At 41.1% G+C, this 27,947-nt stretch overlaps 3 protein-coding genes across 3 annotated transcripts in view; all 3 read left to right on the plus strand.

Moving 5' to 3' along the window:
• The first annotated feature begins 1,946 nt into the window (after positions 1 to 1,946).
• Positions 1,947 to 3,119, plus strand: LOC125019837 (olfactory receptor 1P1). The gene has a single exon (XM_047604822.1). It carries the CDS (start codon positions 1,947 to 1,949, stop codon positions 3,117 to 3,119), a length of 1,173 nt encoding a protein of 390 aa, XP_047460778.1.
• A 4,144-nt stretch (positions 3,120 to 7,263) lies between these two features.
• si:rp71-17i16.5 (phosphatidylinositol 4,5-bisphosphate 3-kinase catalytic subunit gamma isoform) lies at positions 7,264 to 23,494 on the plus strand. The gene is made up of 13 exons (XM_047603445.1): positions 7,264 to 7,365; positions 7,462 to 7,707; positions 9,290 to 10,482; positions 11,112 to 11,748; positions 14,243 to 14,308; positions 15,799 to 16,024; positions 16,735 to 16,829; positions 18,273 to 18,416; positions 18,523 to 18,613; positions 19,020 to 19,150; positions 19,634 to 19,745; positions 20,425 to 20,582; positions 20,848 to 23,494. The coding sequence occupies exons 2-13, from the start codon at positions 7,480 to 7,482 to the stop codon at positions 21,103 to 21,105; spliced, it is 3,339 nt and encodes a 1,112-aa protein (XP_047459401.1). The 5' UTR covers positions 7,264 to 7,365; positions 7,462 to 7,479; the 3' UTR covers positions 21,106 to 23,494.
• Positions 23,495 to 25,643: 2,149 nt separating this feature from the next.
• lamb2l (laminin, beta 2-like) overlaps positions 25,644 to 27,947 on the plus strand; it is a 59,646-nt gene continuing 57,342 nt past the window's right edge. The window contains exon 1 of the mRNA XM_047603329.1: positions 25,644 to 25,786. The gene's annotated coding sequence lies outside the window, so the exon portion shown is untranslated. The remainder of the gene's footprint in view (positions 25,787 to 27,947) is intronic.

Raw genomic sequence — 27,947 nt, forward strand, 5'->3', positions numbered from 1 at the left:
GAGATGTGTCGGTGAAATCCATCATGGTGTCACTGTCGTTTGTGGTATTTCCATAGAACTGGTTAAGCTTCTTTCATTAAGCTTAATAATTAATTTATCTCCCATGTAAACCTGTTTTACTGCTAGTGTGGGATTATTCTACAATATTTACACATCATGACAGTAAAATATTGCATGAAAAAAAATACTGTGATACTGTCAGAATTTTGCAAAATGCTGTGACATACATTTTTGGTCATATCACCCAGCCCTAAAATATGACACTAAAAGATGGAATGAATTGTCATAACTTCCTCCTCTAACTTCCTTCGTTCTATCCATAATTGTGTGCTGCTACTGTTTAGCATGTTCTTAGCTCTGTGACCCTCCCTCCTTCCTCATAGGCTAGCTCGGGAGTTTGGAGTTTGCATGTTCTCCCTGTGTCTGCGCGGGTTTTCTCCAGGTGCTCACCTCCAGAGACATGCTCATTAGGCTGATTGGTGCCAGCTGGGATAGGCTCCAGCAACCCCCCCTAGTGAGGATTAAGTGGTAGTAGAAGATGAGATGAAACATGACATGTATTAAAATAAACTGCAAATAAATTGAATTTTTCTGATTTTCTTTTGTACTTTTACTGTAGTAAAATTGAATGAGTAAAACCCTTTAATGGTCTGGTGTATCTGTGGGTTTTAGTGTGTGAGTTTTAGGGTTGTTTTTTATTTTTATTTTAATTGTGTAAATGTGCATTTTGGTTTGAAACTCTGCAGCATTATTGCTCTGGACCTATAACAACATGGTGATGTCTTGTCCACACGTAGTCCTGAACCCTGCAGCACTTTGATCATGCCGGCCTGTGCACAGCAGTTACCAGTCTGCAGCACCGGGGGGCAGCCTGCCTCTTCCAGTCAAGCTCTGATTTCATGGTTTTTCAGGAGTCACAGGCAGTTTTGGAAAAACTGCATTTTCTTCTGTTGCAGAGAGAAAATCAAGTGATATTAAAGTCACGGCTAAGTGACTTTTAGGAGTTTGGATGAGTGTGGCTGGAACTGGGGCTCAGTAATCAGTCAGTTTACATGCATGCGTAATAACCATGTGCGCCATTACGCATGCAGGTTTCGTGCTTCATGGGTCTTTTTTTTCTTTTCTTTTTTTTTTCAAAACAACAGTGATTAAATCAAAACAAAATAACTGGAAAAACACACACATTCACTCTTCTATTCCTTCAACCGAAAGAAAAACACACTATTTTCTTACAGAGCATTAAATAAACGCTACACATGTTCATAAGTTTATTTTTTTCCGTTTTGGTGAAATATTAAATGTACACTACGTGTAAATGCAACACTGTTTTAAGACGAAACCTAATTAAACAGCACAGAGACAATCAGTGCACCGATACAAAGAGAGTGATGTGAGTGTTGCATTTTGAAAACCAGAATTAGATGAACAAAGACCCCCAAACGGTTCAAACTGTGTTCAGACATTTGCAAAACAAAAAAAATTCAGAATTACATTTGAGGAAGCTGTGTTAAGAGGTTCTCAGATTGGAGTCATGCTGTTGATGCATGGGGGTTCATGTTTTTAGCATTTTTTGTTTGTTTTTGTTTGTCTGAATAAAATGGGGGAACTGTGCTAGTCGATGCGTTTGAAAGAGAAAACTCCCACAGTGCCAAAACCAAAACTTCCAGATTTGTAAATTCGTCTTTTTTTCAGTGTTTTGAGCAATTCAAGTTATTATTATTAGCCATACAGTCTTCTGCGCGTGTCATCCTCTCCAGGAGCGTCGCAGCGCCTCACAGACTCCACCGTGGAGCGCGTCCGTCAAGCTTCAGATGGAGCACATCACAGCTCGTCACTGGAAATGCTACTAAGGGCTACTACCGTTTGCGTGGGCGTGCAGTCGGGTCAAGGATGATGAGGAGAAGCGGAGCACACAACTGGTTGATGGTTAGAGCAGTCAGATCAAAATGACAACAGGACCTCTGATGCTGGCGACGGAGGCGCACAACCTCACCTCGCTGAGTCAGGAGAACCGAACAGAGGTGCATGTAACCGGACGTCTGGACACCGCCGGATGCTTTTTTATATCTGTTCTGCCATACAGGCAAGCTGTTCCAGCTCTGATGTGCATTTTTATCTTGCTGACCATCTTCTCGTTCCTGATTAACACGCTCACCCTGTTCGGTCTTGGTCAGTCCGAGGACCTCACCTGGCAGCCGCGTTTCACGCTCCTTAAGAATCTGATTTGGAGCGACCTCGTGCAGACTGCCACCTTTGGCCCGGCTGTCATCCACTCACTGTCCCAGCGCCGGACAATGTCGTTCAGCACCTGGTGCTATGCTCAGTACTTTTTCGGATCGACCAGCATTTTCTCCAGCCTCGTCACCATCACCTGCATGGCGCTGGAGCGCTACTTGTACGTGTGCCACGCCATCCACTACTTGGTCATTCTCACTCACATGCGCATCCGGCGCGTGTTGACTCTCATTTGGGTCTACTCCATCGTCGTCGGCGTCACGAACATGGCGCTGCTGCACACGGGGCGAGAGGAGCAGGTCACGGGCATCACCATGGGACTTTTGTGCGAGCCGGACATGATGGAGCAGCACATGGGGTTCCCCAGAGCCGCTGCCATCTTTCGCAAAGTCGTGGGCACGTTCACTCTGCTGCTGTGCCTGCTGGTCTACGCGTTCTCCTACATCAGGATGTACCAGGACGCGCGCAACGCAGTGATACCCTTCAATGCAGTCAACGGCACAGCGCGCAAGACTGTGCTGTTTTACTGCGGCATGCTGTTCCTGCAGCTGCTGCCTCTGTTGCTTAAAGTCATCTCGGACGCCACGTGGGAAATCGGGGGTCCCATGGTCGTGGTGGAGCTGTCCCCCCAATCTCAGGAAGTCTGCAAAGTGAATAAGGCCCCCTCGGCGACGGCCGCGGTGTTTCACATGGCCCTGCTGATCTTGCTCATAGTGCCGCCGTGTATCAACCCTCTGGTGTACGGGCTGAGGAACGCGGAGATGAGGCAGACGTTGCTCAGCCTGTTCCGGCGGTGGAAAGAGTGGAGGGGCGCGGGCGTACGCGCAGTGGAGCCACCGAGAGTTGGAAACATTGCGCATCAAAACCGGGCACAGGCAGGATAGACTGGTGGTTTCCAGACATGCGAGGAAGGCTGGGGATCCTCACGTTACGAACTAGGCGCAAGAGGAAACGCGTAAAAGAACAACCGTGCCTCCTCCATTCAAACCTGCAGTTTGAATGGAAGCAACTTCCCTGTAATACCTCCTAATTCTTATACAAGAAAACAAGAGCAGCTGCAAAGTGAGCCGAGTACAGGAAGCAGTTTACAAAGATTTTATTTTTTTTGCAACTACTGTTTGGGATCTGCTGCGATATTTTTAACCTAAGGGATAAATCCCTGAGGATGCTTTTACAGTATATGTAGTTTTGGATCGTGTTTTGGGGGCATATGCCTCTGCTGTCCTGTCACTGTATCTGTCTTTTATATTTAAGTGCAACAATGTTCTTTTTTGTGGTCCAGTTTCGTCAGTTCATTGTATTTATATTATATGCAAAAGATGAATGTAAAGTAAAGTCGGGACCACCATTGTACAGGTTTGGGGGAAGAAGAAAAAACATAATTTATAGTATGAGACATTATGCATCTGATTGTGTGACTCGGTCGTGCTGCATTCCCTGTTGTCAAGGGCTTATTTCTACATCTCCAGAAGGTAACCTCAGAGCACTTGAGTTTTGTACATTTTTTTTTCTTCAAAAGCACAGAAGTGGCTCCGAATGGAAATACAATTTATAGTTCCGCTTAAAAGTTTTTTGAATTTCTGAATAGAAATGACACAAAGCTCAGTGGATGTTCACATGAGTCCTGAAAGTAAGAACCAAGGACAAAACAAATGAAAAGGGAATATTATATTTGTTTATTATCCAGTGAGTTGCAAAAGTATGTGCAAATCTAGAATTCAGTTAATGCCAAGGCCAGTTTAGAGTCCATCTGTTCAGTGTTTCCAATCAGTGTAAAAAGATTCAGGTGTCGATCAATGTGACCCTTTTTTTTTTTTAACTGTCTGGTCCTCACGTTTGTAGAAGTATCTGATAGCAACAGACTAAAGAGCTTTATAAGGTCCTCGGAAAAAGACCTGTTGCGTATCAGACTGGAAACACTGAACAAATGGAGGAGATAAATTGTGACTGTTGCCCCCCACAGGAGTGATCCACCAATAAATATCACAGTGTTATATAGAGGGTATGCATTGACGTCACTGCCGGCCGGAGCCACGCCCCCTGAGTGCAGGGTATCCACAGGGTCTTAAAAAGTCTAACAGTCTCTTAAAATCTCATAAAATGTCTTAAATATGATTTTGAAAGGTCTTTAAAATGTAAATTTTATTTAAAACTAATGAATAAACTTAAACCTCGCTTTAAAATGTTATGATTTTTTCGTGGCTAAGGAGCGGCTAATCAGTTAACGCTAACTTCTCAACAAATATTAGTTCACAACAGAGAGGATTCCTTTGTTTTTAAGTTAGGTTAAACATTTTGTATTTCAATGTGAAAGAACTGTGAATAAATTCATATATTTTGCAAGTAATTCCCGACCTCCTTTTTGCCAGTATGGATGTGAAATGGGTTTTAATTGTATTCATTATGGTCTTAAAAAAAGTCTTAAAAGGTAAAAAAAAAAAACCTGCAGAGACCCCTGTGAGCGCCAAAACACGGTGAAATGTATCAGTAAATACAACAAGACCAGAAAAACGTGGATTATCAGATTAAATTAAAGGACAAATGGACTCGACAATGATACATAGGAACTGGTATGGATTTGGGAAAGTGAACACCCTACGATTCAAGCTAATGCTGCTAATCTCCATGATCATCTGTCACTTTCTGCCACTCAGTGGCTGTAACCATGGAGACTTCGCTGGCTGTGACATCACGTGCAGACCCTCTATTCTGAGAGGTCCCAAAGGAACCCAGGGGAACTTCTAGGTAACCCACCATCAGGAGAACACTCAACAACCACAGTGTGATGGACAAAGACTGTTTGATCAATCAACATCATGTGGACAAGATAGAAGACTACTGGGACCATGTTTAGTGGACAGATGAGACCAAAGTAGAATAGTTTGGTTGAGAGGTGTCATGTCTGGATATGAAACATGGAGGTGGTAATAAAGTCCCTGTTTGGGCCTATTTTCATTCATCTGGACCAGGACGCTTTCTCATCATTAATGGACCAATGAATTCTGAATAATACCAGTAAAAAACATATCAAGACATGAGTCCACGAGCTGAATGTGAAGAGAAACTGGGTCATGCAGCAAGACAACGAGCCCCAGTCGTTCTACCAAAGAACGGTTAAAGAAGAACAAATTGAATGTTCAGGAATGGCCAAATGTTGTGGAGGAACCTGGAGGAAAATGTTCATATGAGGAAACCCACCAACATCTCAAAACTAAAGCGGTTCTGTTCCAATGAATGGGCTAAAATTCGTCCAGTAGACGACTGATCAGCAGTTACCAGAAATGTTTAGTTCACAGCAGATACTGAAAATAATTGCTTATAACTGTTGTTTTATACTGAAATGTAAAAGACTGTGAAGGGAGCGAATACTCTGAAGTACTGTGTGTCTTTTTGTTCAACAGTCTTCGTCATGTTTTAAGTCATTTCATTTAAAATAAAAGGACAACAAATGATTAAAGTACCAAGTCTCATTAATTTAAGCAAATTTACATTGAAATAAAAAGATCTGTGCGTTAAAAAAACAATAAATTGAAATAATCATTTAAAGTCTGATGAAGTTTTCTGTCACTATGAGGAGTAAAGAAATAGAAAAACTTTATTTATCCTGCAATGGGGAAATTTCAGTTTGCAACAGCATAGCAACAGAAAAATAACAAGAGTAAAGGGTGGACTGTATAAAAGATAAATCATAAGTTAAACAGAATAGAATAAAAAAAAATACAAGTATTTGCATATATACAAAAGTACTGAATTGAACAGATAATGATTGTTGTACAGGGAAGACACTGAATGTGTAAGTGATGGAAATAGTGATGCACAAAAAAAATGCAAAATACTTCAGAGATAACGAAGACAATTAATTGCTTTTGGCAAAATTCTTGCAACATGTACGCACTGCGTGAAAACTAGAAAATGAAAACTTTTTGCACACATGCTGTCATTTTGAAATTATAATAATAATAATGTTTTGATTTTTAATAAAGACACGGAAATAAAAACTACTGACTAGATTGAAAAAATCCATAGGTTAATCAATTATTAAATTGATAATTAGCTGCATTCGCGGATGTTTAATTTTGTAACTGTAGAGGAGGACTTGTTTTAAATTTCACGGACACACACAAACACACACACACAGACACACACACACAAACACACACACACACACACACACACATGAAATGTGACAACCAAGTGAGAAAATTTGACCAGAACCGATCAAAGTAATCATGGTGAACTTACCTGCCGCTTGCAATTCAGTTTCAGCTCTGCTGCTCTTCTCCCACAGAAAATTTGTTGGGTGTTGCAGTGAAATGCATTCATGCAGGAATGGTGGTTAGGCAGAATTAATGCTCTGCACCGCATTTTGTCAAATATTCATTTATTCCACGGCCATAGCTCCACCACTGGACCCAACTAATAGACAAAGGAGACAAAAATCTTCTGGACAAAACAAGACCACAGGACCAAATGGAGAAAAGTCAAGATGTTTGTAAATTTGTATAGCGTATTAGGTGTGCAGTAGGAGATAGAGATGCAGCATCTAAGGAGGCTCAACATATAAAGACACACTCTTTAAAAAGAAACGTAACTATAAACTGATCGTAAATCGTAAATCACTGATACCATTGTGACTTTTTACTTGTATTTCTGTGCACAGACCCAGTTAAACAGATTTAATTGCATAAAATGAAGGTATTTGCGATGCATCTACATCCAGTGACTTTACAGCATACCAAGCCTGACAGCCCAAACAGGTCAGGTGCATTCCTGAAAGACGCAGAGCGCTGCACTGCCTTTTTTCATTTAGAAGTCAAATGCAGAAGTTGACATCGTCCTGTTTGTTTCCAGGAGACAAGTAGTGCTCTCTGCCACGACCGGTTGTGCTGGTGCACTAAGTGTGAAAATGCCTGATTATTTACTGTAATTTGTTATCTAAACCCAAAAAGAGAACAAGGAAGTAAACCTACAATGTCAGTAAACTCAACGCTGCTTTGGGAACTATCGCGCCAAAGAATGAGGAAGTCACGAAAAGGGAAATTCATTTTGTCGAACAGGTGCAGACTCACATGGACTTCACCTCAAGATCTTGACACAGCAGCAGCAGCAGCAGCAGCAGCAGCAGCCACTGTAAGATCTCATTTTATTCAGTTTGTTTCATCACACTGCAAATTAACAATCTGTGATCCATCGCTTATACATTTAACTAATTAACGTCTTCTTCAGGTTGTTTAAAAAGCATCCATGGACACTGAAGTGTTCCTGAGCCAGCAGGTCTGTCCACACGCCGCAGACAGACTGTCGAGGATGTCGACTCAATTCTGCTGTGAGAACAACCTGAAGTTTATCTGTGAGTTTAAGCCCGGGCCTGGAGATGAGGACAACAGCGTCAGCGTGGACAGTGATTCGGTGTCAGTCATCCTCCCTGCACAGTGTACTGTCCACCAACTACGGCTACGCATCTGCATGCAGGTACGCAAACAGCTGTAAGAATGTACTAAATAATGCACGAGCTAAAAGGCAGGCAAAAAATATAACCTGTATTTTAATTACTTTGGTTTGCTGCAAAGGTTCATTCAGGTTATTCCCCCAAATACAAGATGAAACAAAGGCAAGTGGAATTAGATTAGATTAGATAGTATCTGAGGCCACCTCCACTGTTCAGAGAAGGCTTTTCCTGTTTGACAAAGACAGCTTATTTTACTTCTCTATTCAGGGTATTGAAGTTAATGTCGATACCTTTTTAAGACTTTTCAAGACCTACTTTTAAATACATCACTGCATCTTTGAATTGCAGCCAGTGACACCTTTAACGAGACAGTTTTAGTCTACGATAAAGACTATAGACCACTATCATAATTCATAATTCAAACAGGCTGAGAGAATAAATTGAAGGCAAAGTTTGAACACATGTTTAGTGTATAAACACTAGTTTAATGCATATACAACAGCGTTATCAGTAGGGCTGACAATTATTCCATCGATTAGACGAGTAATTAGATAAGAAATACTTTTTGCTTTCTTGAAGAGCAAAACAAACACAGAAGAAATTCCCTTCCTTTAGACAGGTTTAGTCACAACATACTTCACTGTCAAAAACCAACAAATTCACAATAGTTGAACCTCATGCATGCATCCTCACAACATCCAAACAAACTATTTTACACTCTCAGACACCACGACTCATCAAACATCCCAACAGTCTTATTGGTTGAGTTGATGAGCTCCTGCTTGAAATACAGTGCTAGTCCAAATCCAGTAATGCATCCACATTTATCTTTGCCACAGACGAACGACTTGGCTACATCCAAACCTGGAAACATGGCTTTAAAAACTTCAGACACATTTTCATTTTGATGTCGGCATAAGATGAGGAGGCAGAGGTGGCTGCTGTTCTAGTAGCCAAGGTCTTAACTGACGCGTCTTAGCTGAAAGTAACTAAACATTGAGTTGTGGCAATGCAACACAACAAGCCTTGTGAAACAACACAGAATACGAGGCATTTATGATGATGACAGAAGAGGAGAGCACAGGGTCAGAATTAAGATGCTAGTTTTGCAAGTTTTTTATTTTTTTCATTTTGTATTTTTCTGTTGTTTTATTAGCTCGGCTATATAGTAAATGAGGCCACTACCGCAATATACTTCCGAGTTTAAAATAAATAAATAAATTAGTCTGATGTCTTGTATTCTTTATGAAGCTGTGATTTGAAATACACTACTTGCACTATTGGGAACGACTTAAAGGCCTTTCTTTTATATCTAAAAATGTGGTTTCTCACCAAACATATTGCTGAAGAGTTTTATTTGTATTTTACGCTAACAAACAAATAGCTTTGAAGCTAATTGCAAACCAGCATGGAACCCATTAAACCTACCAACATCCGCATGTTAGCTTAATCGGTGCAAGAATGTTAGCTTGATGGCATCGGGATTTAGCTTAAGTGCTAGCTTATTGTATGCTTATGCACACTTTAGCTGCAGGCTCTTCTTTCAACATTCGATCAAGCAACAACCATCAACTAATTTTTAAATATTTGACTCTATGCCTTCAGGTGCAAGAGCAAAACTGTCATCCGGACCCATTTGCAATACTGGACCCAGAGAAGTATATTCTACTGTATTCCAGAGGGGGCGACTGGTACGAGGCCTATGATGACTGTCAGGTTATCAGGACGTTGGATATTCCGTGGGCATTTGACGACCGTCAGTGTCTGTCAGCGCACCTGGTGATAAAACCGCCTTTGGCAGTGGATTCAGAGGAGAAGAAGAGACAACAGCAGTGTTTGATGTACCTGATTGGACACGACCTGGAGAATGAAGCATCCGACCGACTCGGCGAACTCGAATTCACGCGCAGGAAGCTAGCATCTCCGAGGAGGCAAGAGCTGAGGAATCGGGATGACAAGTTGTACGCCACAGAGCCTTGGATAACATCTTCCCCCATACCAAACGACTTGCAGGACTGGCTGAAGAGGAAGCTTCCTGTGACCTTCCATTACCTGAACAAGATCAGCTTCAGCATACAGATTGATTTTAGCGCGACGCCTGAGGTTCTTTTTAAAGTCTTCAGAAGCGTGCTGGCAGACCAGAGGCTCGAATGTGAGCCCTCCGATAGGCTGGTGTTGAAAGTTTCAGGAAGGGAGGAGTTTTTATCTGGAGACCACACCCTGATTGATTTCATCTGGGTGCGCCAGTGCTTGAGAAGCAACCAAGACCTCCACCTCTCCGTGGTCCCTGTGTCGCTGCTTCCCGCTGAGACTGTTGAGTTTGTGGACTGGCCTCTGGTCGATGGTTTCAGCGGCCAGTTCAGCTCTCACGAGGATCTCGTCCTCCAAGGGAAAGAGCTGGATGACATCTTCATGATATCCTTGTGGGACTGCAAAAGAAAGCTCAGGGTCAAACTGCTTGGCTTTGACATCCCCAATCTTCCAAGCAAATGCCCTCAGTCTGTTTACGTTGAAGCATGCATACTTTACGGTAACAAGGTTCTCTCTTCAGTGTCGTCCTCTCCCAAGACCTTTGCAGACGAAGTGCTGTGGAATGAGTGGTTGGACTTTGACGTTTTCCTCAGTGATCTACCACGTGGCGCCAAGCTGGGTCTCACTATTAACGCTTGCACCACTGACACATCCCCAGTAACCAAAGACCCAAAGTCGACATCGTCTTTGCCCAATAAGGCACCAGACTCGCAGAAAGTGAAAGGGAAGGTGCTCTACTTTGTCAATCTTCTCCTCATCGATCACAGGTGAGTTTAAACAAATGTTAACTTTAATCTAAAATTCCCTGTAGTCTAAACCAGGGGTCTTCAACGTTTTTCAGGCCAAGGACCCTCAAAACTGATGGAAATTGACAGATTAATCACCATAATGAATCACCAAGACATTTTGGCCTCAGTAGTTGGCTGATGGGAAGCGAGCTGCACTGTTAGCTTCTCTTCTGCTAACATTGCATCATGCATCTGGGATTTCACGTGGGAACTGAATAGGCTCTCGGCCAATGGTGGGGAACCTGACTGAGTCAGCGTGTAATATGTGGCGTTGTGATTGGCTTAGCAGCGATAGAGGCGGGGCCTGCGGTGTGCAGGAAACTGAGATTGACAGACTACTGAGAGAAGTGCTGCCTCCATTTATCCCTTCACTAAAATATGTGGAAAATTTATGTTGGATACATGTTAATGTGGAACCCCTAGGGTTTGCTGACTCTTACTTCTATTAATGGGTAAAATTGGCTTTACAAAACCAAATCTGGACATATATAAAATTTTCCTAACCAAAACAACTGAGTTCCCGCACAAAACTTAAAGAAGAGCTGCTTGTTTAGTAATTTCAACAGTTGTGGATGACTGTCATCATGGGACATTGTTCATCCTTGCAGGTCCCTCCTCAGCCAGGGCCCCTGCACTCTGCATATGTGGTCCTACCCTGACCTGGAGGACGAGGCCGTCACCTACCAGGCGGACAAGCTGTCCTCTGCAACTAACCCAGACGTAGCGGACTCCATGGCGATCAGCATTTTTCTAGACCGCTACAGCTTCCCTGTGGTTCTCCCAAATACCTCAAGCCCCTCTGCCACTTCTCCCACCTCTGGCCTTTCTCCGACCAAATCTCATTCACCTTCCTCCTCACCCCTGACCACCTTAAATGGCAGGGAGTCTTCCTCTCTATATACCAATTCCCTGCAGGTCCCATCAGGTGGCGATGTACCGCTCAGGTCCCCGTCTCCCGTCACCCTCACCAACAAGTCTTGCCTCAAGAGGTTCCGGGAGGAGAGCATCCGTTACGCCTCCAACCTGCCCCACTATCTGCGCCACATTGACTGGATGAACCGCAGAGTGGTCGAGGACGTCCACTGGCTGCTGGGAAACTGGGATCCCGGGGAACTGGATGTGACGCTGGCCCTGGAGCTGTTAAGTATGGATTTTGCTGATGAGACGGTCAGGCGGCTGGCCGTCCAGAGACTGGAGAGCCTGTCCAACGACGATGTGCTCAAGTATTTGCTGCAGCTGGTGCAGGTATGTGTTTGTATTTAAATGGACGCAGCAAAAATAGGTGAAAGAAAAAAAGGATGGGGAGGAAGTGTGCAGCAATGCTGGATTTCTGGTAGATTCGAGAGGTTTATTGACATATATGGAGTAAAAAAAACAAAACAAAAAAAAAAACAAAACAGCAGTTTAAACCATATAATGAGGCCTGAGGTAGAAACTGTTCTTAACCCTCAGACAGCTTCAGGGACATTTTTGTCCATTTGGGCAAAATTTTTGTCTTGATTGAGCTGCCATTTTGCCTGTGCACATGACACAAAAAGTCTAATTTGAATTTGTAATTCAAAAGAAATTTATTCTAGTAGGTTAACAGAATTTAACAAAAAATGCACCACCCTCTTGTGACCCAAACGCACAAAAACATCCATGTCCAAAAACTGCTATAAAAACTTCAGATTAATAGTTTTATTTTTCAGATTTTTTTTCTGCATAACTCTTAAACTACTTCAGCACTTTGCAAAACTTCCCAAAATTCAATAATTTTGAGGGATTTTGCCAGTTTAATTACTTGAAGTCACTGTTGTTTTTATGAAAAAAACATGAAAAATTAGCTATTTTCCATAAAACTAATGTTGGGTGACTGGGACATTTTGTTGTAAAAAAAAAAATCAGTCCAACTGACCAAGATTATCTAAAATAAAATATTGACTTGATTGCATTATTAGTTTTTGTGTGGCGTCTAATTTTAAATTTACCACCTACTTGTAACCTTAGCAGACAAAAATGTCCCATTGACTTCCATTATAATAGATTTTTAGATCTGTCAGTCGCCATGACACAATAAAATCATTCATTCTGGAATATTAGTGGCCCATTCATGAGAAAAATGCTCAAATTTGTTATTTTTAGTGTTCAACACTTAAAACAGCCATTTCCCCATTATAGGGCCTATGCATAAAATGTCCTTTAATTAGTTTTTGTGCTTGTGTTATTGAATTTGGCAGCCTGTTATGAGATTTAAAAGCCGTATATGCATTCTTTTTTCAAGAAAATAAAAATGTGGGCCCCTTCTTTTACTGCACTTCACTGTGAAGAAAACCCAGCAATTGGTGAGTTTATGCACCGATGCGTCACAAACTGCCTGGAGCTTGGTCGTCTGGTCATTTCACTCCTTTGGCAACCAAGGAGCAATATAAAGATGTTCTGCTCTGTGGGAAAGGGTCACCATGAAAACATGTAATTCCCAGGGTAGTTTTGCAAAGTGCTGAAGTGGTTCGAGAGATTTATGTAGAAAAATTCAGAAAAGTTTTTATAGACGTGTTTGGACATGGATGTTTTTGTCCGATAAGGTTACAAGAGGGTTAAAAGGATGAGGGTTAAGTCTTGTCCTTGATTTCCCTCCTTTAGCATCTTCCCAACTGCATGAGTGTGAAGTCACCGCCTCTCCTGATTACTCTGGTCGTGTAAATGTCTTGTAGTTGATGGGAAGTCTCCTCCAAAAATGAACGGGCACTTCCTGCCCTGAACTGTGGAGTTCCCAGAACGCACTGTGATTGAGGTGGTGATTAACTGTACTTCTGTAAATTACATGACATACCACGTTTCCTCAGGCATCTCGGGGAGTACACACCATCGTACAATTTGTAGTTTTTCAGCCTCTCCTCCTCTGTCTCGCTGATGTGTAATGGGAGGTGTCGCTGGTCTTTTCTGGCCTTTAAGGACAGATTATTTTCCTGACACCAGGCCTCTGGAAATGCTCTTCGTTGTACGATAAAGGTATTAGTCTGGGAGGCAGCGGATGCACAGTCGTGATGTCTGATGTCTGGTTTCCCGCTCTGACTGACTGTAAAGGTCTGAAAAGGACAAATAGGCCGAGGCAAGGCTTCATATTCTAACGCATCCTCTTTATTTATTTATTTCTAGTTGGTAAAAACGTAGTTCAGGTCACTCTCTGATATACTCTCTGTGTGCTGAATCCTCCTGAATCCATTCAGATTATACATCATCAACTGGTCTCAGGGTATCCAGGCATAAAATGACTGGATCGGTATCACGCTTCAGCCAAGTCTGATGGTTTGTTTACTACTTATTTTAGGAGCTGCTATAAAGCAAAACTGCCCTTTTGCCGAGAAACTTCTTCTTCCTCTTCGGTTTTAATGGTGGTTAGCTAGCGTCAAATCAAAGTCAATGGGTTGCTTTACTTTAATCTGGAAAATGAAATCAGTCAGACAGCAATTTGTGGATTTACTGAGGTACTACCAAAGTTATTCAAATAAGTTCATAAATCCTTTTCTGATCTTCATTGTTTTCTCCTTGATAACATATGCGCCTGTATTCAAATAAACAGGGCTGTAACTGTTAATGTGTTGTGGAGAGGGCACCTCATACCTGTGTTCTCTACTCCAGAAATGTTCTGGTCATCCAACGCTAGCCCTCTCTGGAATATTTTTCTCCTGGTTAACTTAATCAGAGCGTCCCTAATATGAACCATTAATGTGTATTGAAGTTTTGTCTCTTCTTACAGACCCTTAAAGTGGAACCTTACCATGACAGTTTCCTTGCTCGGTACCTCATCCAAAGAGCCCTACGGGTGAGTTGTGTAGATATTTAATACTTCTATCATGCTGTAGGCTTATAGGACTATTTAATAACATTAATATTAGAATTATCAGGCACTTTACGCTGCTGCCTTCTGCTCTGTAATTACATTTAGGACTTTAGAAAGTTTTTTTTATGTGTGTTTCAAACTAAAACCTTCAATAGAGTACTTCACAGAGTGAAACATTTACACTTATTACAAGCTGCCACACGTTCAGTTAAACAGTTATTAAATGTGTTGTCAGGAACACTTTGAATGAGGGTCGAGCAAGTTTTATTTCCACCATCCTCAAATCACTGTAAGCACTGAAGAACATATCAAATAAAGGACATTAACCACATCAGCTAGTTTACAACAGGTGAAAAGCAACGGGAAGCAGGAGGCCTGAAAATTATTAACAAAATAAAAGCCTAAAACCAAAAAAAATATTAAAATAAATATAAATGTAAATTAAATGTTGTTACATAGCCCAAATACACCACCCTTCGCACATTTAACAACTTATTTGGTTACTTACAGTAACAGTCCCTGATTTAAAATAGATCAACACCGGATCATGTGAAAACTCCCATGTTAATTGTTTGCGCTTTCAACACCCAAAACAGTAAACAGTCAATGTGAATTAATAAAGTCACCAAACTCCAACGAATGACATAGGACTTTTTTCTGACATGTAGTCTGCTGTTTGCTTTGCTTTTAACTCGTGTGGGTGTTGTTGAAAACCGAAGATGCTTCACAGAAGAACCTGGTAAAGGGATTTAAAAGGATTTCTTTACAGGTTGTTAGCTGAGTTCATGACTGTACATTCAGAAAGCGATTACATGAAGCAGCGGGCTTGAAGATATTATTGTGAGGGCCATGTATTTCAAAGCTGAAGGTCATGAAGAAGTGGACCTTTCAACACAATAATGATCCCAAACACACCAACAAATGCAGCGTGGAACGAGTCTAAGAGCAGAAATGAAACTTATGGAACAAACTTTTCCCTTCGTCTTTGATCTCATCTTTATTCTGTAGTTTAAAACAGATTTGCTTGATTTTTAAAATGCAGTGTGTTGAAATACTTCCATGGGACGTTTTTAGACCGATCAGCCACAACATTATGACCACTGACAGGAGAAGTCCATTAGTCCACCTCCGGCAGGATGCAGCCTGACACACGCACACACACAAAAACACTTCAGGAACAACTAAAAAAACATGAAGAACACAAGATATTGATCAACAGAGGCCTCTCCTTTCAGCCCAGAGGACCCAAAGGCCTCCCTCTAACAATATTGTGTTACCGGACACCGCAGGGCACCCTCAGGAGGCTCCGTTGTGACTCATCGTTCTCTGATGAAGCACAGGGGAGACCTGCACAATAACAGGACGGTGGTCCTAATGCCGTGTCTCTGCGTGGCCAAGACGGCCTCACAGAAGCCGCTCGGTTTTCCAGCTTTCTGTGTCTTTGCTGACTCACTCACACGTTTTCGCCACAGAGCAAGAGAATCGGCCACTTCTTCTTCTGGTACGTCCGCAGCGAGGTGGCGGGGTGCCCGTACTTCCGCCAGCGCATGGCGGTGATCCTGGAGGCCTACCTGTTGGGCTGCGGTCAGGCCATGCTCGACAGCTTCGCCCAGCAGGTCCAGGCCGTGGAGGTCCTGCAGGAAGTCACTGTAGTCATCAAGAGGCTCTACCCGGACAAGACCGACCTCCCCTCCACGGGTGGGTAGCACTCCAGGGCCCAGAGCCACGTCCCTTCACACAAAACCCGAGAAATAAAAACAAACTGTTTGACTTGGGCTTCTGTTTGTATTCTAAATGAATCGTACAGTCTTAGATTCTTTTACAACTAATAAATAAAGCTGCTTTCTGCATCTCCCCAAACAACAAACGACGGATACTGACAAAGTTACAAGCTTAAAAATATAATGGAGCGTGACGGAAAAATGACTTTTAACACTGCATATCAAATTCAACTAATAAAATTGATGAATTTACTGGGGCGTATTATCCCTGATGTGCTGTTGATTGGTTTTGGACAAAAGGATCATACTTTAGAGAGCACTGCTGCTTTACTTTGTTGAGTGAAACATTTGTATGTGGTCATTCTTCCATCTGTGGGGTTATGATCCTGATGAACAGCTGGTGTAGAAATCCCTTTAATATACATGAATTATATATATATATATACATATATGCTCTCTGTGTGGACAGCTGCTGAACATCCAGTGCTTGGCAACCACTGAATAAGAAGAGGTGTATGTGCCGAAGCTTTTTAAACCACTTTGCTGTAGTAAAAGAGCGCTTCTTCTTTTTTTTTGCATTTAGATGAGTTTCCATCCCAGTAATGTGTTGTGCTTTTAAACTAATTGCTCTATTTTCTTTTCTTTTAACTTGATTCAGTAACTGTGCGTCTGCTGCTGTCATTGCAGCTCCTCTCAGGCTTCAAGAGCTCCTTAGAAACAGTGATCTGCCCAACGATTTCTTGCTGCCCTTTGACCCCCGCATCAAGGTTGGGAGCGTCCTGGTAAGACTTCTCATGATCTGTGTGACCTTTTTGTGCAGAATAATAAAAAAGGGGGCGTGTTTTAGACGTGATGTTACATTTGTATGGTCGGTCTGTTGTGTGTGGCTTAGTGCCTCATTGTTTAAACATATGCAGTCATGTGCAGGATTCATTCATTCATTAATTTTTCGGTAACTGCTTAACCCAGCTGTCACTGGTTTAGAGGTGGGCTACAGCCTGGACAGGTCTATCTCAGTGTGAGCGTTGTGGGTGTAGTCTGTTCTCAAAGATGATGCTGGAGCTAGTTTCACTTTTTTATTATTATTATTATTATTTTGGTTGCGTTACAGATTGTGGCTTGAATTTCTGCAGGAACTCTTCTCTTTGGCCAAATTTTTGAAATCCAGTGTCTTTTACTCTCACATGTCATTTATACTCTAATTTTGACTCCTCTGGAAACCTTCATGGCAAAAATGTACATGCACAAAGAAACTACAATAAAATCCTCGTACTTTGGTGTTTTTTCTCTACCTTCTTTCATGAATCACTTAAACAGCTTCAGCTCATCAATTGTTTTTCATAAAATAATAATTTTGTTGCTAAAGCCAAAGCCCTGTCATTCTACTGCTTATTTTAGGAAAAATAATTTGTTTTTTGTATTTTTTTGTAAAAGAAAAAAAAAACTTGTATATTCACACCAGCATTTAAACAGTTAAAATCATGAAAACTTTGGTAGTTTTGAGCAGGTCTGAGGTTGTTTTAGTGATTCATGAAAAAAAAAGTAGAAAAAAGTAGAGAGCATGAAGGTTAAGTAATCATTACTGTAAATTGCACAAATTAAATGCTATTAAATGAAAGTCTTACATCAGGGCTAGCACAGAGAGACAGACAATCATTCACATTCACCATCACCACTTAACCCAGTGTCGCTCAGGACCCACTGCCCTGCATGTTTTCAATGACGAGCGGATCATTTGAGTCAGGTGTGTTGGAGGAAGTAAACACTGACTTAACCTAAGCAGCACGTCTTTGGATAGTGGGAGGAAGCTGGAGCACCTGGAGAGAACCCACGCAGACACAGGGAGAACATGCAAATGAATTAGAGCCCAGAACCTTGTTGCTCTGAGGCATCGGTGCCAACCGGAGCAGAATAATTTAAGTAAAGAAGAGCAGCAAATTCACTCATGTGTCAAGTTGAGTGGTTTTGATAGAGAACCCGAATCCAGGACAAAGATGAGTTCAAACAAAGGGTATTCAGTAATTATCATGGACCGACAACGAGGACATTTTCATGTTGCATGTACCTACTGAGCCACAGCTGCTTGTTATTTACAAATAAATATTTAAATATAGAGATATACGGCTGTCCAGCATAAAATAGCTTTTAATAGGTTTTAACTGATGCAGAGACAAGCTTCAGGGTTCGGGGTGTTTGTAAAATCTCTGCATATCCGTCCAACACAGCTGGACAAATGCAAGGTGATGGCCTCTAAGAAGAAGCCCCTGTGGCTGGAGTTCGCTCCGATGCCGTCTCCGACCCCGGCTACGCCCGTCGGAATAATCTTCAAACAGGGGGACGACCTCAGGCAGGACATGCTGGTCCTTCAGGTCACAGAGATCACTTTAATTATCTTATCATTGATTTTTTTTTTGTTCGGATAAAGTAACACCAGAGTGTGTGTGTGTGTGTACATGTATATCTCTTCCTCTTTAGACGCTGGTTATAATGGACTCAATCTGGCAGGAGAAATCTCTGGACCTTAACCTCATCCCTTACGGCTGCATCGCCACAGGACACAACATAGGTATCGACATCATCCTACTTTCACTACATGAACTTAAAAAACTCAAATTATCCTGAAACAGGTGCTAGAAATCAAACAGGGGGTGTGATTTCATTTGTTTACATGTGGAAAGTATTGATGAGGACAGTGGTAATAACTGAACCCATTTTATAAGTCAAAACCTGCAGCCTACCTTTTCCATAATGCAACTTGATAGTATTCAAGCCGTATAAAAGCCCATACTTGTTAATTCCAGTTTGAAATGCATGTTTTTTGTCAAACATTTTAGTGTCCAACCAAAAAAACTGAGATGAACTGGTCGGTACTTTATTGTTTTTGATGTGATGTGACACATCACAGCTGTGACAGGTAAAGTGCTGTAACATTGAACAGGCTGTCACATTTAATTTGAGTTTCTCCTCTACAGGTATGATCGAGATCGTGAGGGACGCCGCCACCATCGCTGCCGTCCAGAGGAGCCAGGGAGGAACAATTGGGACCTTCAGAAACGACGCTCTGTTCGAGTGGCTCAAGTCTAAGTGTCCACTCCAGGAAATCGTGAGCATTACGAACCTTTTTTTTTTTCTTTGGTCATATTGAGCCGAAAGATACGACTGCAAATGAAAAGAGCTTCTTCTTCCTGGCTAATTGATATGCTGGGTCTAATAAGCAGCTGCCCTCAGGTTAGCAGGGGCGGAATAATATTATTCAAAGGTTTTTTGCAGGGCTTTCTTGTTGCATTTTGTTTGTAAAGATTTCGTCTTTTTAACATATTTTCATTTTAACGTGCTTATGAAAACTGCTGTCAGCTGATAAAGGCTGCCACTAATTACTGATGGTCAGTAGTTGCTGATTCATTAGCTCTAGTCTTATCAAACATTGGGAACATTTGTGCATTTATATACTGATAATTGTTTCATTATTAATTCATGTTAAAGTATTGAACCATAATATTAAACTATAAAAATGCATTTTTTTTCTTCATGGCTTTAGTCGATTTTATCCAAGTAATTAAACTGAGCACTTCTTCCTCCACTGCAGCACTACCAGAACGTGGAGAGGTTTGTCAAGTCCTGCGCCGGCTACTGCGTGGCCACTTATGTCCTTGGTATAGGAGACCGACACAACGACAACATCATGATCACAGACCAAGGTACCCAACTGCACGTGTGCAAGTTTTATTTATGTATTGAGGATTTATTTAAACTGCATCTACAGTAAGTAGCAAAAATGGCAGGTAGCATTATTAGCATCACTCTATTAAAGCCAAATGCATCTGATACATGAGCTTCTGAGACATCTACACCACCCGCATAATCAACACAATCCTAAAAAAAAGGAGAGTGGTCATCTGCCCCCTGGTGGATTTATCGTACTCTACAGTCAATAGCTGGCTCGTGGCAGCTTTTCCAAAATGAATTTGTAAATCACTAAAATGGCAGAGAAGACATAAACATTTGTCCACTTAGGACTGTGCTATTTTTAGTAAGAGCTGTAGGCGTAACACAACACTGAGACCCAGAACTAAACAGCAGAGGGCAGCAATGTGCTGAAATTATTTTTACTTATTTTTCATCAAGTGTTAGTTTATTAAACGGAAACATATTCATGATGCACTTGTATTTCTTTGCACTATAACAAATGGAAAAACTGTTTTTATGCTATTATGCTGTTGTGTTGGTGGTCCTGCCTGGTTGAGATTAAATTCTGCTCTATGTGACAGTTTGAAACCTGTGGCCTAAAAACAGTAATATGTCACGTTGGTTGTGTTGCTTGTTGGGCAGTTTGAACTAAATTCACTTACCCTGACGTGTGTCTCCTCGGCCTCACAGGGAACTTGTTTCACATTGACTTCGGCCACATCCTGGGAAACCGGAAGCACTTTCTGGGCGTGAGCAGAGAGCGAGTGCCGTTCGTCCTCACGCCGGACTTCCTGTATGTCATGGGGAGGGTCAAAGGTCGCAACAGCCTCTACTTTCAGAGGTTCAGGGTAAGAAGACGTGAAGAATTTAAAAAATTATTATCAGATTATGAAATCTCCAAACCACATTTTAATTGAGCACATCGTTCCTTCTTTTGCATTTGCTCAAGAAATTTGCACTTAATTCCTTTGAAATATTCATAACTTTCAACTAGGATGATTGTGACAGATGAATAACTCCGTTTGCGTAAGAAGAACCCTCTAATTCACAATTTATGTGCAAGTGGCTGTGGTTATTAATCTTTTTTTTTGTCTCGTTTCTGCCTTTGTTCAGGACACCTGCACCCAAGCCTACCTCTCCCTGCGCTCCCACTCCCGCCTCCTGGTCACCCTGTTCTCCCTCATGCTGCTCACGGGCATCCCGGAGCTGAGCGCCGCCGAGGACATGCGCTACCTGCGGGAGGCGCTGCAGGAGGAGCAGTCGGAGGCGGAGGCCAAGGAGCATTTCCTGCAGCAAATCGCCGTGTGCGAGGAGCGGGGCTGGACCGTGCAGGCCAACTGGTGGATCCACATGGTGGCGGGCATCAAGTAGACTGATGCGTGGTGAAACGTGCATGTTTTGTGCAGTGTGTGTATATATTCTAGTTAAATTCATATAGTACTTACTAGACACATGTATCTGAGAGACCTTGAACCAGAGAACTTTGAACTTACTTCATGACATATAGAACCATTTGACACATGCAGTATATTTTATCCCTGAAGTAACACTCTGTGTGTCACCATGTAGCTAAACTTTCATTTATCCGTTCATCTGTTACCTTTATCATTTCACAATAACTCTTAAATAAGAATCTTATTTTCACCCCCACCAGAGCTGGGTCGTAACAAGCAGCTACAATTTAAGCATCGGTAAAGAACGTTTGTGTGTCCAATGGAGCATGGATTTCGCTTTAAACCGAAGGAAAACACGTCTATTATTCAGCACGACAGGTGTCATAATTCAGTGAGGCAAGGGAGTAATTAAACGTGTCAAGATCTCGTGCACGTTTCTTGTCTGCATCTGTTCCGAAGTTTCTCTTAATCCATGTTGGTTTAGTTTATTGGTTTAGCACAAGTTGTGTTACGAATCTGTGCAAGATGGGAACGAAGCCTTTACAGGCTTGTACAGAGTTCCACACCCAGACATACAGAACACATATTACATCATGCAGCCTAAACAAAAAAAAAAACTACAAAGTTACTTAGATCATCAGCAGGAAAGAAAGAAAGATCTATCAAAAAGAGATGACGGATATTTTTTCAGATGCTTTTTTTTAAAAGCCTATGGGAGGATATGGACGTTTGTAGCGGATGCTGCATTTTCTTTCAAGTCTTTTGAACATGGATGAACAGCTGCTACGTGCACGTGGAAGAGGGAGAAGACCTCCAAGGTAGATGCCACAAAGGCCGTTTGATCGGACACCATCGGGGAGGCTTTCACCGCACAAGTGAATTTAGTCCCCCGGGGAATCACAAAGCATCAGGTGTGATGTTGGAGGAGCCACAGGACCACGAACACGAGACGCTTTCATTTTCAAATTGTCTACATTGGTGTTTTATGGCTTGCTGCACCTCCCGTCTGATTATGTGATTGTGCTCCACTTGTGTTGCATCCCCCCACCCACCCACCAAAGGGTCTCACTCGTGTCTTGTTAGCCATTGTGCATATAGAGACTATTAGTAGTAGCCATGGTAGCCAATCTGAATAATAGAAAACAGCAATATAACCTCTATGACTCCACTGCTCCTCCAGCTTCCTCACAGTCTTTGTAAGAACTGATAATAGATGGATGGATTCTTCAGGGGCACAGAGATGATCCTGCTCTCCACTGACTCAGGTTTATGTTTAAAGACACTTACGGCCACGCTATTGCGTTTATTGGAAATTATTGATGTATGGGTGAATCCTGTCATCATTTCTACACGGATCAGTCACAACATTATGACATTTACGTAAAAAAAATCCCACAATTTTTAACAAGCACATTGGTATTTTTTTTTTTTTTTTTTTTATTGATATTGTAACAGTAAGTCAAAAATGACTTGATTGGGCTAACGGTTGTTAGCCTATTAGCATAACTGTCTAAGTCTATCCAGCACAACATATCTCACTCACTCAATGTGTTAAGGAGACATTATGTTTCTACAATGGCTGCAGCAAAAGGTGAAGATAATGGAAAATCAGGTCACATCCACAGCCCACATCAGAAAAACAAAATAAAATAAAATAAATAAAAAAATCCCAGAACAGATACCATATGGCATTTAAATTAATAAGAATTTCATGAGGTTACATTTTACTGCACTTAAAAAAAAAATGAAATAAAAATTCTTTTAACCTGTATACATGACTTAAATCAGGTACATAAAATTACTGTTCCAGTTTTTTTTGTAAAACATTTACAATCCTGTTCCTCAGCTTTTTAAGCTCTAATTAAACCTCTAATGTTGGCTCAAGGCTGGAAAGTACCGCCACTAGAGGGGACTGTCATGTTAAAATTTTGGTCTCAGCCGTGGAGCTTGAAACCTGCATGTGTGCAAATGCAAAAAGCCCAAGAAAAACATTTTTTGTTTGTTTTTTGTTTATTTTTTAAAGTGTACCAATCATGCAAAAGAGCTCCAGATGTTTCTCCATCCAAAGGCTTTAGCTCTGAGTAAATTACAGCTTCTCTTCCTCCAGGATTCACATTGCTGTTGTCGTTTAGTTTTGTCCTTGTCGCTCAACCACGCATCAGTACGTAACAGGCTTCCATATGATAACACACATTTTGTAACTCTTTAACTGTCTTGCGTTTGTATTAAAGGAGAACACTGTGGTGCAGAACTGTTGATAATTATGCATTCCAGCCATTCCTAAGGCTCGTCGAGTACAACATTAGCAGACCACTGACAGGTACTCCACCTCACTCTGTCTCTCATCAGTTTGCTTCAGCCTATTGGGAAAAAAAAAAAAACGCATTACCATCCTCTTTATCCATATCCAGTCAGTGCATATTCTGTTTAATGGACTATTCATTCACAAAATATACGTCTGACACCCCTGTGTTTAACTCCGCTGAGGAAATATTCCATTCACAACTCATGATCATCAAACAAGGTTCTTTGAGTTCCACAGCAAATAATTTTACTCATTTATTCGTGTTTTTAGTTTCATTCTTGCCCCTGTAATTTGATGCACATTTCAGATAAAATGTCTCTATCATGGCCCTGCTCTCGTTTAGATGGACGGTTATTATGATGTTCTAGTATAAAAACCTGACCTCTTGCACACGGAGAGCATCCTGGTGTTACGTGTCTGCTGGTTGGGGGATACGCGATGTGTATCAGTCGACTTGGCTGGCACCACATAATGAGCGTGGCGACGGCGACTGTCATCATCTCTTGATAATTCCCGTGCTACAAATCCTGTCTGCGATGAGCTACGTCGCTGTTTTCCACTCATGAAACAAGACGAGGCTGCACCCTAGAGATGTATGTGCAGTACCTCCCCCCCTGTTTTTTTGTGGTCCATCAAAGATCTGTCCTTTTTTTTGTCCGGGCGTGTAACGAAAGGAAAATCTCATATCCTTTCACCTCTCATATCGTTCATGTGGGAAGATATCATAACGTTTGCAGGCAACATGAATACTGCATATCACCGTGGACAGAACAAAAATAAACTGACAAAAACTTTCCAAGCTCTGGGTTCTGCAAAAGCATCTTGAACATTTAAACATCATTTAGACTCAAATGATGCCGTCCTTTGAGATTATGACACTCAAAAAAATTGTGCAATTAACATTGACTGTTTTAGCAGTGGTGTAAGAGAAACTCAAACTGAGATGGCTACATTCAGTTTAGTTTCATGCACAAAGCTCGTTAACGCTGCCTATGGCTTAGTAGAAAACTAGAATAACTTTATCAACTGTTATCTTGCAGCTTTTGGGTGCAATCTGTGAATGCTGAATAAAACAAATGTTAAGTAAGAAGAAATGTGCACAAAAAAAGGAAGAGTTTGTGTTGTTTGTACTATTCAGTTCCACGCACAAGGCTCACTGCCTTTGGCTTAACAGGAAACTAGAATAACTTCTTGAACTGTTATCTTGCAGCTTTTGTGGGAAATGTGTTAGTTTTTATTATAACAAAATAATTCTTATTATTAATAATAATGAACAAATGCATAAGTGAGAGAGGAGTGAGACAATCATCAACAACGCTTGGAATGCACACTTCATATCAGGTCAGATTAATATTTAATGCAAATTCATTTTCAGCCTGGATAACGTTATGGGTTAGACTAAATTGTGATTAAAATTACATTAAGTTAATCATTATTTGGGGGATTCTTTGTTATTTGGGGCATTAATGCTAATGCTAACCACTAGGCTAGTTAATACGGTGTTAGTTGTATGTTTCAGGGGTGTCCAAGCAGAAGTTACATTTGTTACGTTACCCTCCACAGTGGTTCCACTTACTTCTTATAATATCTTTGTTGGAGAGGTTTCACTTATAAAGACAGATCAGACTTCGTCCCCTCTGTGTCCTCCTTTGGTCAAATCGTCCATCCGGTGAGTGAGAGTGTAGGGGTTGGTGAATATAATCACATCAGTCAGAATCAACTCTTTAAAATAACACTCACGGTATCGGGGAGTGATTGTATTAGTATATTCTACAAATTATACGTTTTCTTCGTCCATTCTTGCCAAAACAGTCAGTTGAAATATGCTAACGGTGTTTACAGGCTACAGTGTTTGAGATGTTTTGCCTCCAGCTAAGCCCCGCCCCTCAAAAAACGCCACATTTTTTGTTTACAAACTGTGAAGGCTCTCAAGTCTCACACATGCATTTCAATAACTTCACAAGCCACATGACATTTCTCAAGAGAAAAAAATGAAAGTCCGTGATCTGGCGATCACTTCGTCACTTAATTTATTATTAATATTATTATTATTTACAATAGTTGCTTATTACAGTCGAGGAACTGTGCACAATATTTGCTAATGAATCATTGTAGGTTATCGGGAGAGGAAAAAGCGCGGCAGGTCTGCTCCCTCTCTCTCTCTTTCTCTCTGTTTCTCTCTCTTTCTTTCTCTATCTCTCTCTCTCACACACACACACACACACACACACACGGACGAGCAGTGCAGCCGGACTCGGGAGTCGAGAGAAGTTAGTGAAGGAAAGAAAGCGAAAGAGGGAAAGTTCGTGAGAAAGAGGAGCAGCAGCAGCAGCAGCGAGAAGGTTCGGAGCAGGTGAGTTTTCCGGGTTGTCTTTGCTCTTTGGTCTTGGCCAGATTTTCTCCACACCTGAGTGAACTCCCCGCGCATTAGAGGCCAGAGGGTCTGCAGGTGTCTTTACTGGCTTTATATGAACTTTATAATGTTGCTGCGGTGCTGCTGCACCGTCCACATGGGGAGTGAATGAGTTGCTGAAAGAAGTCGTTTAAATGAACCAAGCCACAAACTTTAAATTAAGATCAAATAATTTTATCTTTATACATTTTAATTATTTTATTTTCTCTGTGCTGCTGCTGTGATTTTTTATTAGTTTTTGGGAGGTTATTATATGTTTGAAATCTTACAGTATGATTCATGTTTTCTCTTTGTTCATATTCTACTGGATGAAAGTTTATGTGCTTGAGTATAACATTTGAACAGAAGGACACTGAGAATGTACTTTAGTTAAATAAGAGATGAGGACTGGACCTGATTTGATTCAATAAGCATTTAGGACATTTATGCATTTATTTATATTTCAGTTTAGAAATAATGTTTTTGCTCAGCTCTTCTCTGTCGTCATGGTTTTTTAAATCCAATCAGAGCTTCTGTCATGTTTGGGATCCCCCTCACACGTGGCTAATATTGAGATTTGTTGTGCAAAACTAGTCTCACGAGAGATTTCAACTGAGATAACGCAGGAATTGGAGTGTATTTTTAAGAAAAGTCCATCTGAGGATTTTAATTCATTCAGATTGAGATTGGTTTTGAGTGCTGTGCTGTTCTGAGGTCAGAAAGCCGGCACATCTTGAGGTTGTCCCGTGTTGCAGTGGGTTTTGGTTTAATTTTTAGTAAGTGTGTAACTCCCATAGTGTTGGTTTACTGTTGACTGAGTTTGTTTTGTGTAATTTCTGTCATTGCTGGCAGCGGAAATCTGCATATTTTGAAGTAGATGCATTTTTTTTTTTAATCCAGCCCTATAAGATAAATCCCAAAGTGGTTAAAACTTAAATATAAAATAAATATTTTAACAGTCAGAATAAAGTGATTTTAAGAAGTTGTTTTTGTGCGAGTTAGAAAATTATATTTCAAGTTTCCAAAAGTTGACTCAGAAACTAAAAAATAAGTGGCAAGTTGAATATTTTACATGTTTGATTAAGTTAATTGACTTACAATGTGTGTGAGTACTTGTATTACCTATGCTGGACAAATAGTAGTTAGCTGGGGTTGAGTGGAAGTCAATGGAAGGTCCAGTAAAGTGATGGAAGGACTAATCTGTGTATGTGTGTGTGGACCTGGTCACTCATGGCTGAGAGGCAGATTTCTGACGTCATTGCACACATTCCTACCAGAATAAAGAGCTGAGCTCAGATTCACAGCCTATCTATATTAATATAAGTTTTTTTTTTTACACAAAAATTTTGTAATTGATTAATTGATTCCAGTCACAGCACAGTTTTCACAAAACTAACGTTATCATTGGTTCCAGAGAATTGTATTTGTCTTATATTCCACAGTATTTCACCTCTAGTTTCACATCTTCCATACATCTTTGTATTTGTGTAGCTGTGTAGCTGCGTCGTCATACTTTTTTTTTTTAAATCCAATCAACTTTCAGGCCTTAAGGTTTAGCTTCCGTCATGTTTGGATCTCCATCACGTATTGCATTGTTTCAAATCAAGATTCAAGAGTTCAACCTTGTTGTGTTTGAGATTGGAAAGCCAGCAGAATTAGTAAACATGCAGTTACCACACTTCTAAAGTCCAGATTTGCTCTTTTTCAGTTATTTTCAGCGCTCCTGGCACCGAAAGATGCCATATTGGGTCATTTTGTGAGTTGCAGGTGACATCTTTATTGATGTCAACGAGTTGCATGAGAAAATAGTTTGTATGAACTGGTGTGGTGCCGTTTCTGAATCTTTTTTTCCCCAGATCTCAGGGTTAGGGTTAGGCAAGATGTTTTTGTTTTTTTATCAATGGAAAGTACTGTTAGCGTCCGTGAGCATGTGTTAGAGTCTGATTGGTCTAAATGTTGCCCTTAGATGTTATACACAATCATCTGTGTACATATTCTGCCATGCACCCTCCAATACGCTACAAAGGCCCTGACGGTGCATGCAGCCTCTGAGGGACATGACAGTTTCATCTCAAATCTAGATAGTTTCAACAAAACAAATACTGATCAACAAACTGGAATA

This window comes from Mugil cephalus, chromosome 1 (assembly GCF_022458985.1).
Source record: "Mugil cephalus isolate CIBA_MC_2020 chromosome 1, CIBA_Mcephalus_1.1, whole genome shotgun sequence".
NCBI classification, from domain to species: domain Eukaryota; kingdom Metazoa; phylum Chordata; class Actinopteri; order Mugiliformes; family Mugilidae; genus Mugil; species Mugil cephalus.

Bases quoted from the DNA above. Each gene is read 5' to 3' on its own strand.
- LOC125019837 (XM_047604822.1), top strand. From the start codon at position 1,947: ATGACAACAGGACCTCTGATGCTGGCGACGGAGGCGCACAACCTCACC.
- si:rp71-17i16.5 (XM_047603445.1), top strand. From the start codon at position 7,480: ATGGACACTGAAGTGTTCCTGAGCCAGCAGGTCTGTCCACACGCCGCA. The intron at 19,151-19,633 runs GTGAGCATTACG...CCTCCACTGCAG, and splicing joins AGTGTCCACTCCAGGAAATC to CACTACCAGAACGTGGAGAG. The intron at 19,746-20,424 runs GTACCCAACTGC...TCGGCCTCACAG, and splicing joins CATCATGATCACAGACCAAG to GGAACTTGTTTCACATTGAC.